This window comes from Kogia breviceps, chromosome 1, assembly GCF_026419965.1.
Source record: "Kogia breviceps isolate mKogBre1 chromosome 1, mKogBre1 haplotype 1, whole genome shotgun sequence".
Taxonomy (NCBI): domain Eukaryota; kingdom Metazoa; phylum Chordata; class Mammalia; order Artiodactyla; family Physeteridae; genus Kogia; species Kogia breviceps.
The window spans coordinates 32,211,641-32,224,524 of NC_081310.1; the positions used below are offsets into that span (position 1 = coordinate 32,211,641).

At 34.1% G+C, this 12,884-nt stretch overlaps 1 protein-coding gene across 18 annotated transcripts in view; it reads left to right on the top strand.

Moving 5' to 3' along the window:
- DCAF6 (DDB1 and CUL4 associated factor 6) overlaps nucleotides 1-12,884 on the top strand; it is a 168,918-nt gene that overhangs the window by 72,505 nt on the left and 83,529 nt on the right. For all 18 annotated transcript variants that reach the window (XM_067030148.1, XM_067030157.1, XM_059073311.2 and 15 more), the window contains 4 exons: nucleotides 1,446-1,581; nucleotides 3,927-4,141; nucleotides 10,964-11,057; nucleotides 12,621-12,740. In XM_067030148.1, the coding sequence (XP_066886249.1) occupies nucleotides 1,446-1,581; nucleotides 3,927-4,141; nucleotides 10,964-11,057; nucleotides 12,621-12,740 (565 nt within the window). The remainder of the gene's footprint in view (nucleotides 1-1,445; nucleotides 1,582-3,926; nucleotides 4,142-10,963; nucleotides 11,058-12,620; nucleotides 12,741-12,884) is intronic.

Sequence of the window (12,884 nt, forward strand, 5' to 3'; positions counted from 1 at the left end):
TCAATTTTGTATTTTTTAAAATAGTATTTTAAACTTGAAAAAGACCTGAGAAATCAGTCAGTGTAGGGCCCCAGACAGCTAACCCTAAATGTTATTTAGAGACAGTAGCTTTTGTCTCAGATCACTTTAGAGTAGGAAATGAAGTAAGCAAGTATTGCTAAATACATTTTTACTGATAGTTGCAAAAAAAAAGTTACTAGTAATCAGGTTGAGTGTTTGCTAATTAAACCAGTTACTATTGTTAACATGCTTTAGGTGGAGAAAAGATTATTTTATACATTGAAACAGAGAAGAAAAAATAGAAATAAAAAATTTTGTCAGTTTTTATATTGTATACATGTATACACATACACAATTAGGAACGTTGAACTTGAAGGCAAAAATCAGTTTAAAATAGCAGGTTGTTTATTAGGGGCATTTGGTTTACCTGTTTCTTAGTAAATAATAGGTTCTAAAATTTGTTAGGTCAAAATCGCTTAAGCAGTATTTTCGTATACAATGTAGTTGGATTTAATTTTGCTTTTATAATCAAAAATTCTGTAAAACTAAAGAATAAAGCAAAGCTAATAAGTGAAATATTGTTAAATATTTTCTAAATAAAACTTTTGATTTCTTTATATGTAAAAAGGAATAGAGAGAGTATAAAGAAAAATTGGTAACTAGAGTAATTCTTAAATCCTAAAAATTTAGAATTATGAACAGTATTTGGTGAATAAATTCTGTGTAATAGAAATAATGTTCTGAGGCCCATAATTAAATACATAAAACAGCATAAATGTAACTTAAAAACTTGGCTGTTCTGAGAAGAGTGAGGAGTTAGAGTTGTAGACAAAATAGTATAGAATTAACAATGCCTTAAAGCTATATCTTTGGGGTGATAGCTCTTATATTTTCTAATGCTTGTGTAGAGATAAGTAGTGACACTATAGTGAAGCCTGTCTTTGACATGGTTTGTATATATGTATGTATGTACTTTGTTTTTGAACTGGTAAGGAGGAAGATTTTATAAGTTAACAAAAATATAAAATTTTAATATCAGGTTATGATATTTTTGTTGTATTTTAATAGCAATAATTAAAATTAAAATATCATGAGTACTGTATAAAATAATGATTATACTTATGATAGACAAAGGTTGATTATACCTCCATCTTTACTGTCCAGTGGACCAATGATAGCAGGCATTTCTAATGACATTAATGACTTAATGACATATTACATAGGTAATGTATGAGGTTTTTAATATTTCTAAAGATGATCATTTTATTCCTGAGTATGAGAATATTTAGGAGGCATGTTGGTTTTTTTCCCCCCTCATTGTCATACTGACTGAATTAGGATTTCTGAAAAAGATTTTCTTGTTCTAATTGAAGGGAAAATGTTTTAAATAGATGATTATCTGTTGTAAAGCTTATGTAACTGGTATTTTTTTTAATGTTTTGTAGGATATTTTAATTAACTGCCGACGTGCTGCCACATCTGTAGCTATTTGTCCACCAATACCATATTATCTTGCTGTTGGTTGTTCTGATAGCTCAGTACGAATATATGATCGGCGAATGCTGGGTACAAGAGCTACAGGTAAAAAGACACATATTAGAGAAAATATGAGACCCTATCAGTTCAAAGGATAAATCTTTTTTAAAAAAAAAAATTATTTATTTTTGGCTGCTTTGGGTCTTCACTGCTGCATGCAGGCTTTCTCTAGTTGCAGTGAGCGGGGGCTACTGTTCATTGTGGTGCATAGGCTTCTCATTGCGGTGGCTCCTCTTGTTGTGGAGCACGGGCTCTAGGTGTGTGGGCTTCAGTCGTTGTGGCTTGTGGGATCTAGAGAACAGGCTCAGTAGTTGTGGCGCATGGGCTTAGTTGCTCCGCGGCTTGTGGGATCTTCCCGGACTAGGACTCAAACCCATTTCCCCTGCATTGCTAGGTGGATTCTTAACCACTGCGCTACCAGGGAAGTCCCCAAAGGATACATCTTTATGATGTATTGCAATTTTAAAATTTCATTAGTTTGACATAAAATTTAGTAAATAGAATGTATTTAAATACTATGGATTATTATAAAAAATAGCATTTCACCAAGTTTTTATGACCCATCAGTGTGATACTTTTGCAGTTTATCACTTTAAAAAGTTGTAACACTTGATATATTAATTTCCTGGGTCTGTGATAACAAATTACTATAAACTGGGTGGCTTAAAAATAACAGAAATTTATTCTCTCACATTTCTGGAGGCTAAATGTCTAAAATTAAGATATTTCAGGGTGGTTTTCTGCTGGAGGCTCTCAGGGAGAATCTATTGCCTGCTTCTCTCCTAGATTCTTGAGGTTGCTGACAATCCTTAGCATCCCTTGGCTTTTAGATGTATCAGTCCAATCTCTGCTTCTATATTTACATGCTATTCTCTCCTGTGTATCTGTGCCTACATTTCCTTTTGCTTATAAGGTCACTAGTTACATTGTATTTAAGGGCCACCATAATCCAGTATGACCTCATCTTGATAATTACATCTACAAAGACCCTATTTCTAAATGAGGTCACGTTCTGTGTTTCTTGGTGGACATGTATTTTCAGGGGCCACTCTTCACAACACTTGGCTTTCCTAATTTCTCTTTGCCATCTTTTCAATCAAGGGGATAATAGTAAGTGTGGTGGAGAGAAAAGTTAGGAAAGAACAGTGACTTGGGTGTGTATTAATGTATAACATATTTACGCTTACTTAGTAGCCTAGCTAAAGTACTGTAAATGATGCTGCAGTACTGAATTTGAATTTGCCTTTAAACTCCTATTTGTTCCTCATCTGCTTTGGGATCAAACCACTTCTGAAATATTCACCTCAAAGCTAACTTCCATTAGCATTTTCTGTCAAGGAAGGCCAAGATTGCACTCTCTCTCTCTCTCTCTCTCTCTCTCTCTCTCTCTCTCTCACACACACACACACACACACACACACACCAAATATACATACATATGTACACATTTATATATATATTCACATATTTTATGGAATTAAAAATAAAAGTTGACTTGGGCCAGAGATTAACGATGTTGATCTCAATGTCAGTTTATGTCCAGTGAAAATGGACATGGATTACTGAAATGGGAAAACAAGGTGGGATTTTTTTTCTTTTCTTGAACTGTGATTGAGGAGTCCTGTCTATTAGGACCTGCATGTTTAGGGGGAACAGTAGTAATATACGGAACTGTAGCCTCAGTTATCATTTCTCAACAGATGGGACATGATTGAAATTTTGGGCAGGGCAGGATAATACAGCTTTGTGGGATTCTTAGAATTTAGTATTCCTGGGCCTGCAGAGCACAAAGTGCCAGTTGTACTTCTCCCTATCGTATTGCATTATGTTGACGACCATCAAAATTAATTAAAATTAGAGTGGTATTCCCACTCTGTTATCTTATAAGAGGAGAATTTCATGGCAATCAAAAATCTTTTAATGACGTAAAGTAAAAGGTAAATCATATTTAAAAGATACTGTACTGTTTTATCTAGTATGCTAGTAAATGTCAGCTTTCCGATTTATATTATAAAAATTATATTATCTTAATTTGGGGAATTTTTAAGAGATGATTTAGTGTGACTGTAATCACAATATAAAATTGATTAAATACTTATATTTCCAATAAAACATTGATGTAATCTGGAATTCTAGAAAATCATGAATTCTTTTTGGAAGATATGTAACCTTTATACTATATTCATTTTTATTTTGTTACAAAATTTGACTGATGGTTAAAGAGTCTTTTCCAGAAATAGAATATGATAGCTTGGATTTATATTGCTACGTTAAATCACATATCTCATAATTCAGATTAAGAGTTTTTCAAGTGTTTTTCTTTTTTTTTTTTCAACTGTTTTTCTTGAAAAATATTCTGAATTTTAAACAATTCCTTTTTTCTTATTTAGGGAATTATGCAGGTCGAGGTACTACTGGAATGGTTGCCCGTTTTATCCCTTCCCATCTTAATAACAAGTCCTGCAGGGTGACATCTCTGTGTTACAGTGAAGATGGTCAAGAGATTCTTGTTAGTTACTCTTCAGATTACATATATCTTTTTGACCCAAAAGATGATACAGCACGAGAACTTAAAACTCCTTCTGCAGAAGAGAGAAGAGAAGAGGTAAGTTTACACAAAACCATGTTCTTTATTGAATTCAGAAAACAGTAATTCACTAACTCCTGGAGCATGAATTCAGTAACTCTTAGGGCCTGAAGGGCTTCAAAAAATAGAGTTAATTTTCATGGCATTTACAGTCTAAGGAGCAAAGACATGAAAACATGCATGAAAGAATGGGAGTAATAAATAAGGATAAGGCACTAAGTGAAAGTATTGTAAAAGTTTTTAAAGAGAAAATATTTAATAGCAAAATGTTTTTCCAAGTTTATGGATGCACAGCAGCAGGCAAGAAAGATGAACAGTTCTGAGAGTTGCAGAAGAGGCGATTAAAATAATAAATGTGATGTATAAACTTCCAAGAGACTAAATGTTTATATTCATGCAACAGTGTTTACTATTCATATGTTGATAGCAGTCCTTCTTGTCTTCTCCTGCTTATGCCTCTTTCACAGTTATGAATTAGTGACAGGTAACATTATCTCTAGGTAAATTTTGTAAAACAATGACACATATGAGTGAGTGAGAAAAAGGTAAATTAAAGTGTGTACATACACACATAACACAATACAAACACAGAATCGGGAGAGGAGGGGATTGCTGTCCTCATATAAATAGTGAATGGTAATAGGTAAAACTCCTATTGGGGCATGAATAAAAACATTTAGTCTTTTAGAAGTATATACATTACATTATATATATATCTATATCTGTAGATACCCTCTTTATCAATTTCTAGATATAAATATAGATATATATTATGTATTGGAAACTAGGTGAAATAACTACTTTTCCTAAAATGACTCTGAAATACTAAATCATTTTTCTTATTTATGAAAAGCAAAAACCAAAAATAGTATATTCTTGACAGTACACAGCAGTAGAAAAATGTTTGCTTTAACCTTGTTAAGCTTCTTTCCCCAAAGTTTTTCACTTTGGCTTTTTTATTTTACAATGTCCTATGTTTTTTTTTTTTTTCTTTTTTTAAAAATTTAGTTGCACCAGCTCTTAGTTGCGCCTCCACGTCTCCTTAATTGCGGCACGTGGGCTCCTTAGTTGCGGCTCGCAGGCTCCTTAGTTGAGGTACACAGCCTACTTAGTTGTGGCGTGCGAACTCTTAGTTGCAGCATGCATGTGGGATCTAGTTGACCAGGGATCAAACCTGGGCCTCCTGCATTGGGAGTTCAGAGTCTTCTGCACTGTGCCACCAGGGAGGTCCCTGCAGTGTCCTGTGTTTATTCACTCTATTCTTTGGATTATAAATATCTTTTGAAATTAACCATTGCTTTTTATTAATTATCAGTGACTTTTAGGTATTGGTCCAACTCTTCTTAATGAATGCGTTTTTGGGATTTTAAATTTGGCACTGTGTTTAAGTGAATTAGGAAATTGGTGAAGAAGAGGGTATGATGGCTAATGAAACAATTTTTGAGTTTATTGGTCTGATTGAAAATGTGAAATCTGCTCTGTCATTTTGTTGTTGCTATGTAATTTCCTCTTGAGATAATGCACTTCAGTAAAGTTACAGTCATACTTTGTGACTGTTACAGAATGAAAGAGTTGGAAATGCAGAAACATTTTAAGTGAGCCAACTAGCTTTTATCCCATAGAATACTTAGCCTAAAGATGTTTATATAATCAGAGTGAAAGATGCTTAATTATGAACAGTTGGTTTTTTTGAACATGTTTTTCTCAGTATTCTTTGTTGAATTAACTAGATTAAGAAAAATAATTCTGAAAATGAATTAAAATTAAAAAAATAAATTATTGTAATAAATGAAATAATTCACAGGTCTATATAGAAAAAGAAATTAATAACCTGTCCTCCTCTTAATCTCGCCATCTTTTCTTTCAGAGTTTTATGCTAAATCCTTGACAGTAATATTCGGACAAATTCATCTCAGCTCACCAAATATTTACTGGGTGGCTACTATACTACGTACTATACTAAACTTTAGAAAATCAAGGATGACTGTAATAAAGACATGATCTCTCATTCAGGAGTTTACAAAAAAATAAATAAATTTATAAAGGAATAAAGTTTATAAAGAAATGTGTGAAACTTAAAATAATAGAATTGTATGTAAGAATTATGTTCTATATAAGTAGACCAAAAGAAGGAATAATTGTTTTTGATTGGGAACGTAAGAAACACTTGAGCAGGGTTTTAAAGTATGAATAAAAGTTTAATATATGATTTTTTTCTTATGTTTTCATATTTTTATATTTTCTTAACTTGTAGGGGTCTCTTTATTTCCTATATTATTTCCTTTGTCTTCCAATAATTTGTCTTTCACCCCCCGCCCCTTTTTGTTTTGGCCATGCCTCTCGGCTTGCTGGTTCTTAGTTCCCTGACCAGGGATTGAACCCAGGCCCTTGGCAGTGAAAGCTCAGAGTCCTAACCACTGGACCACCAGGGGAATTTCTGTTCCCCTTCTTTTTTTTTTTTTTCCTGCGGTACGGGGGCCTCTCACTGTTGTGGCCTCTCCCGTTGCGGAGCACAGGCTCCGGACATGCAGGCTCAGTGGCCATGGCTCACAGGCCTAGCCGCTCCACAGCATGTGGGATCTTCCTGGACCGGGGCACGAACCCGCGTCCCCTGCATCGGCAGGCGGACTCTCAACCACCGTGCCACCAGGGAAGCCCCTCCCCTTCTTTATTTAGCATATTCTTTAGTCTTATTCAAATTTTTTCCACTTCTCATTTTCCTTTATTTTGGCATTCCTTTTTCCTCTTTATTGTCTTTTCTTTCTTTTCGTTTTTCTCTTATATCTTTTTGACATTTTCCCCACCTACCTAGCACATTATTGGACTGCTTTGTTGAATCCAATCTCTCATTTTCTCCTGGTCCCCATAATTTATCTCTAAAAGTATTGCATGTATCCCCTGCTTTTTGAATGTTTGCTTCTGTATCACTGCTTTTACTAAAGACCTGCTTAGTACCTGCTTTCACTAAATAAAAAATCCAAAGAGGATTTTCGCTTTTACCAATAAAAGGTGAAAAGCGAAAATGGCATTTGGCGTTTGTTTGCAGTGTGCACCCTGAGCAGCAAGTGGCATCACCAAGCTCCTTCCCAGTGAACTATACTCAGCATCTCAGCATCAAACTGTCATAGCATTGAATTGTCTTATCTCAGCATCAAGCTGCCGTAGCTTTGAATTGTGTCTCTATTTCAGCCTCAAGCTGTCGTAGCATTGAACTGTGTCTGTGAGCATCTGTGCTTTATCTCAATTTATTCTGTGCATCCATTAGCAAGATGTGTCCTAAGGTAATTGCTTCTTCATTTTACCCCATTTCTACTTATGAAAGTTTTCATAGGAACATTCTGCTTTCAGATAGTAGGGGAAACCTGTATCCAAAATCTGTAGTACTGCTTCCCACTCTACTATTAATACTCTAATCCAAGTCATCAGCATCTCTCCTCCTAGATTATTATGGTAGCTTTCTTACCAGGTCCCTGCTTTCATGCCCACCCCCTCCAATCCTTTAGTTAGCTACACTGTAGTCAAAGTAATCCTTTAAAACATAAGTCAAATCATGACACTGTTCTGATCCACACTCCAAATGGCTCCCCACCTCACTCAGAACAAAACTGAGGTCCTTACGGTGGCTTCAAGATCTTATATCATCTGGTTCTTGTTACTTCTACTGCTCTCTCCTTTGTTTACTCTGCTCTAGCTACATCTACTTACTTGTTTACTCAGACAGGCTAAGCTACCTTATGGGTTTTGCATTTATTTTGCCTGAAATGATCTCCTCTAGATATCTGGATTTCTTCTTCCTTTACTTCTTCTAGGGCTTTTCCTATGTTCCCTTCTCTGTTAGATCCTACCTTACCACATTATTTAAAATTGTAACCCTTAATCATCTGGTACTACCTGTCACCCTTTTCTTTGATACTTTATTTTTTTCTGTAACACTTATCACTTTCTCTGTATATTTTACTTTTTAATTTCATGTATTCTGTAAACTCTGTGACATTGGGAATTTTTGTATGTTTTGTACGTTGATCTTTCCCCAATACCTAGAGTAGTACCTGACACATGAAAGGTGCTAAAAAAATTTTTATTGAATGAATGCTGTATCATTATCAGGATTCTTGAGTAGGTTATTTCACATATCTCAAAAAATCAAACTTAGGACTGTTTTTAACTTGAAGATCTTGTTCCAGAAACAGTTGCTGAGGTTATAACATCAGTTCTTTGCCTGTATAAGATAAAAATTTCTCTCTCGTAACCATGGAACAGAGCTCTTAATTCTAAGTACAATTTATATACAGGGTGAGGCTCTCTCTTTCTGGAAATGATTATTTGTCTGATATTTTAGATAACTACCACACTAGGCATCCTCTAATCTTCTGATTATTCTTTGTCACTCTTGTGACTTCCTCTGCAGATTTTGTTATTCTCAGTTGCTTGTAACCATACTTACACATAACATGGAATTTGTAGGGTCTTTTTTTTTTTTCTGTTTCCTTTGCTGAGGATGGAGACCTTTTTTTCCCATTCTCCTTGTTGCTTGGTATGGTTTCCAGGAGAAAACAGAAAATTTACAGCTAAGCTGTCACCAGATTTCTATTAAAACCTGCTTAATTGTGAAAGAAAAAAAATCAATGAATATTATGTCAGAAAAAAATAAAAGGGAGTGACCCACAGAATGGGAGAAAATGTTTGCAAATCATATATCTGGTTTATGATTTAGAATCCAGTATCCAGAATATGTTATATAAAGAACACTTACTACTCAACAGTATCCTAATTAAAAAATTGGTAGAGGATTTGAATAGACATTTCTCCAAAGAAGGTATACAAATGACCATTAAGCACATAAAGAGATGTTCAACATCACTAATCAAAACCACAGTGAGGCACCACTTCACACTTACTAGGTTGGTTAAAATAAAAAAGTCAATGACAATTGTTGATGAAGATGTGGAGAAATTGGAGCCCTCATACATTGTTGGTAGGAGTATAAAACGGTGCAGGTGCATTGTAATAAAACAGTTTGTTAGTTCCTCAAAAGTTAAGTATAGAAGTTATCATATGATTCGGCAATTACACTCCTAAATATATACCCAAGAAAATTGAAAACATGCCCCCGTAAAAACTTGCCCATATTTTCATAGCAGCATTAGTCACAGTAGCCAAAGAGTGGGAAGAACTCAGTGTTCATCAGCTGGTTAATGAATATACAAAATGTGGTATATTCAAAAAGTGGAATATTATTGAGCCATAAAAAGCAATGAAATACTGATATATGCTGCAATGTGGATGAACCTTGAAAAATATTATGCTAAATGAAAGAAGTCATACACAAAAGGCCACGTATTATGTTATTACATTTATATGAAGTGTCCAGAATAAGCATATCCATAGAGACAGAAAGTAGATTAGTAGTTGCCAGGAGGTGAGTAGAGGGAGAAGTGGGGAATGATTGGTGATAAGTATAGGGTTTCTCTTTAAGGTGATGAAAGTGTTCTGGATTAGTGTAATACAAGTAGTTGCATAGCTTTGTGAATATACACCACTGATTTGTCTACTTTAAAAGGGTAAATATTATGGTATGTGAATTATATCTCAATAAAAAGATGTTAAAATGTAACGGTTAAAGGGGGTGATTAAGAGTGACAGATGCCATAGACATCAAATAAAATAATCTCTGAGAGGGGCCATTTGAATAGGAAATTGAGTTTTAATCATTTTATCATTGATCAGTGAACTTAATCATTGATCATTCATTGGTGATATTGGTGAGAATGAATTCAGTGGAAAAATGGGAACGTAAGATTGACTTCAGTGAATTGAGAGAGGAGTGGTAGATAAAAATAGAACGAATACAGACTTATTTTTAAAAATTGGGGTATAGTTGTTTTACAATGTTGTGTTAGTATCTACTGTACAGTGAAGTAGAGTTCCATGTGCTATAGAGCAGGTTCTCATTAGTTATCTATTTTATACATATTAGTGTATATATGTGAATCCCAGTCTCCTAGTTGATCCCATCACCCCCCCACACACTGAATATAGACTTTTTAAAAGAGGCTTGACAGTGAAGCTTCAGAAAGCATGAGAAAAGAGTGTAGCTGGATAGAAATATGAAATTGAGGTGTTTATTAAAAATGATAAGAACCTTTAGCATATTGTGAGGAAGAACCAAGAGAGAAGAGACAAATGTAAGTATAGAGAGAATAATTGTTCAAGGAATGAAATAAAAAGCACAGATAGAGATTAAACTTAAACAAGACAAGTGATCCATCTCCTGAGGAAGATTGGAAGGAATTAAGAAGCAAATATGGGTAAGTTGTAGAATGCAGTTGAGGAAATTGATGTCATTTCTATAGAACTGACTTTATTTTCTCTGAAGTAGGAGGAATAGTTAATAGTTGAGAATGAGAGCAACAAGGTAGAGTAGAGACACTGAGGTGAGTAATGCAGGGTTGGAATAGGTACTGGGGGAGAGCCAGAGAGCAAATTGTCAATAATAAAATAATGATTCCTTCTATTGCCAGTTAGGTATTTAGATACTTTACCTAGACTATATTTATCATCATAATAGAAAACTTAGGCTCAATGTAGTTAGATAACTTTCCTCTTGTCAGTTGGAAAGTGATACAGGTAGGATTAGATATCACATTTACATGATTTTAAAGTTGCATTCAAACTTTAGGTTGAAGATAATAAGTACAGGCTGTCAACATCAATGGATATTTATGGCTATCTTTCATAGTTTGATTAGCATCTCAATAAAGAAAGTAAGAAGATGGAAAGAATCTATTAGACTTACAGTGTGCTTTAAGAATTGAGCAAATGAGTTTTCTCATCTTTTAGTTACGACAGCCTCCAGTTAAGCGTTTGAGACTTCGTGGTGATTGGTCAGATACTGGACCCCGAGCAAGGCCTGAGAGTGAACGAGAAAGAGATGGTAACAATACTTTGGTCAGCTTTTTAAAAATATGGTATTTAAAAATTAATATTTTAACTTGTTTCCATTTTTTTCACTATTATAAGTGATGCTGTAACAAACATCTTCATACATATCGTACCATACTTGTGCAAGTGTATCTTAGGATAAATTCCTAAAAGTAGAATGTGTGGGTCACTGGATAATTACATTTTAATTTTGATAGTTATCAAATTACCCTCTGAAAAGTATGCACTATTTTGTATTCCCACTGAAAGTGTAAGAATGTCTTTTGCCACAAAAAACATTGGGTATTATCAAACATAGTAATTTTTGCCTTTGTATTTGATATAAAGAGCAATGAAAACCCAGTTTCCAGTCTGACAGTTTTATAAGAGCACATAAAACAATTGTTTTTTCCTCCTATCAGATGCCTTTGATAAGCATAAGAAACTACTATTTTGGGAGTGTTAAGATGGCACACTTTTTTTTTTTTACAGAATTAAAAATATATATATATATATTTATTTATTTATTTGGTTGCATTGGGTCTTAGTTGCAGCAGGCAGGCTCCTTAGTTGTGGCATGCAAACTCTTAATTGTGGCATGTGAACTCTTAATTGTGGCATGCGTGTGGGATCTAGTTCCTTGACCAGGGATTGAACCCGGGCCCCCTACATTGGGAGTGCAGAGTCTTATCCACTGTGCCATCAGGGAAGTCTCTTAAGATGGCACATTTAAAATAGAAGTAATGTGTGTGATTTTAATAAATGGATCTATAGCAAAAATCTTATTCTAATGATTTCTGAAATCTTTTAAGATCAAAAGCATATTTTCCCAATATATTATTATTGGTATTATTTAATATATTTAAAAATATAAAGCTACATTATATAAAGGTAATAAAGCATAAAATAAATTCTGTTTTCACAGAAAATTCAAAAACAAATGATTTCCATTTTAAATTATATGATTGTAAAATAGAATTGTCACAGTTTCAATTTGATGTGATACTTAATTTGAAAATGTCCTTTAGAAAATACTCATATATTTGAGGGGAGAAAAGGGGGGGAGGAAAGAGATAAATTAAAAAGTTTCTGGTTTCCGTTAATTTCAATTATGTGGAATTTGCAGTAAATGATAAAAATAAATTCAGTTTAGGGAAATTTAAGTGAGAGGGCAAACCTTCAGTTTAAGGAAATTTAAGTGAGAGGTCAAACTTTTCTTTCAATCTGTTCAACTTAGAATTCATGAGCTCTTCCTAGCTGTCTACTCTTAGAACTAACGATGTGGGCTGGGGTAGGGGTGGTAGTGTGGAAGTACCTAAGAATTGGCAAACATGTAGGAGATGTAAGTCCTGTTCTTGAGAAACTCAAAATAGAGATGGAGAGTCATTCATATAAACATGTACTATAAAATGTGATGATAGCCCTAATAGGTTTATATATACATTCATATAATTTATTTAGGCAATTTGATTTTTTAAAATTGCTTTCATTTTAAAGCCTTCAAATCAAGGTTTTTGCATTAATGAAAGATCCTGACCTATTCCTAAATTCACTGATAAGACCTGTGTTGTCATAGGAGAGCAAAGTCCCAACGTGTCATTGATGCAGAGAATGTCTGACATGTTATCAAGGTGGTTTGAAGAAGCAAGCGAAGTTGCACAAAGCAATAGAGGACGAGGAAGATCTCGACCCAGAGGTAATTTTTGTTATTAATTAAAGTTACCAGAAAACCTGCAAAAAACTATTTATTAAAGTCAGTTTTATTTATATCATCTAATGTATACCATGTTTTATATCTTTAGTGATCATAAGGTTCTTATTGTATTGTGTGGAGCAGTAG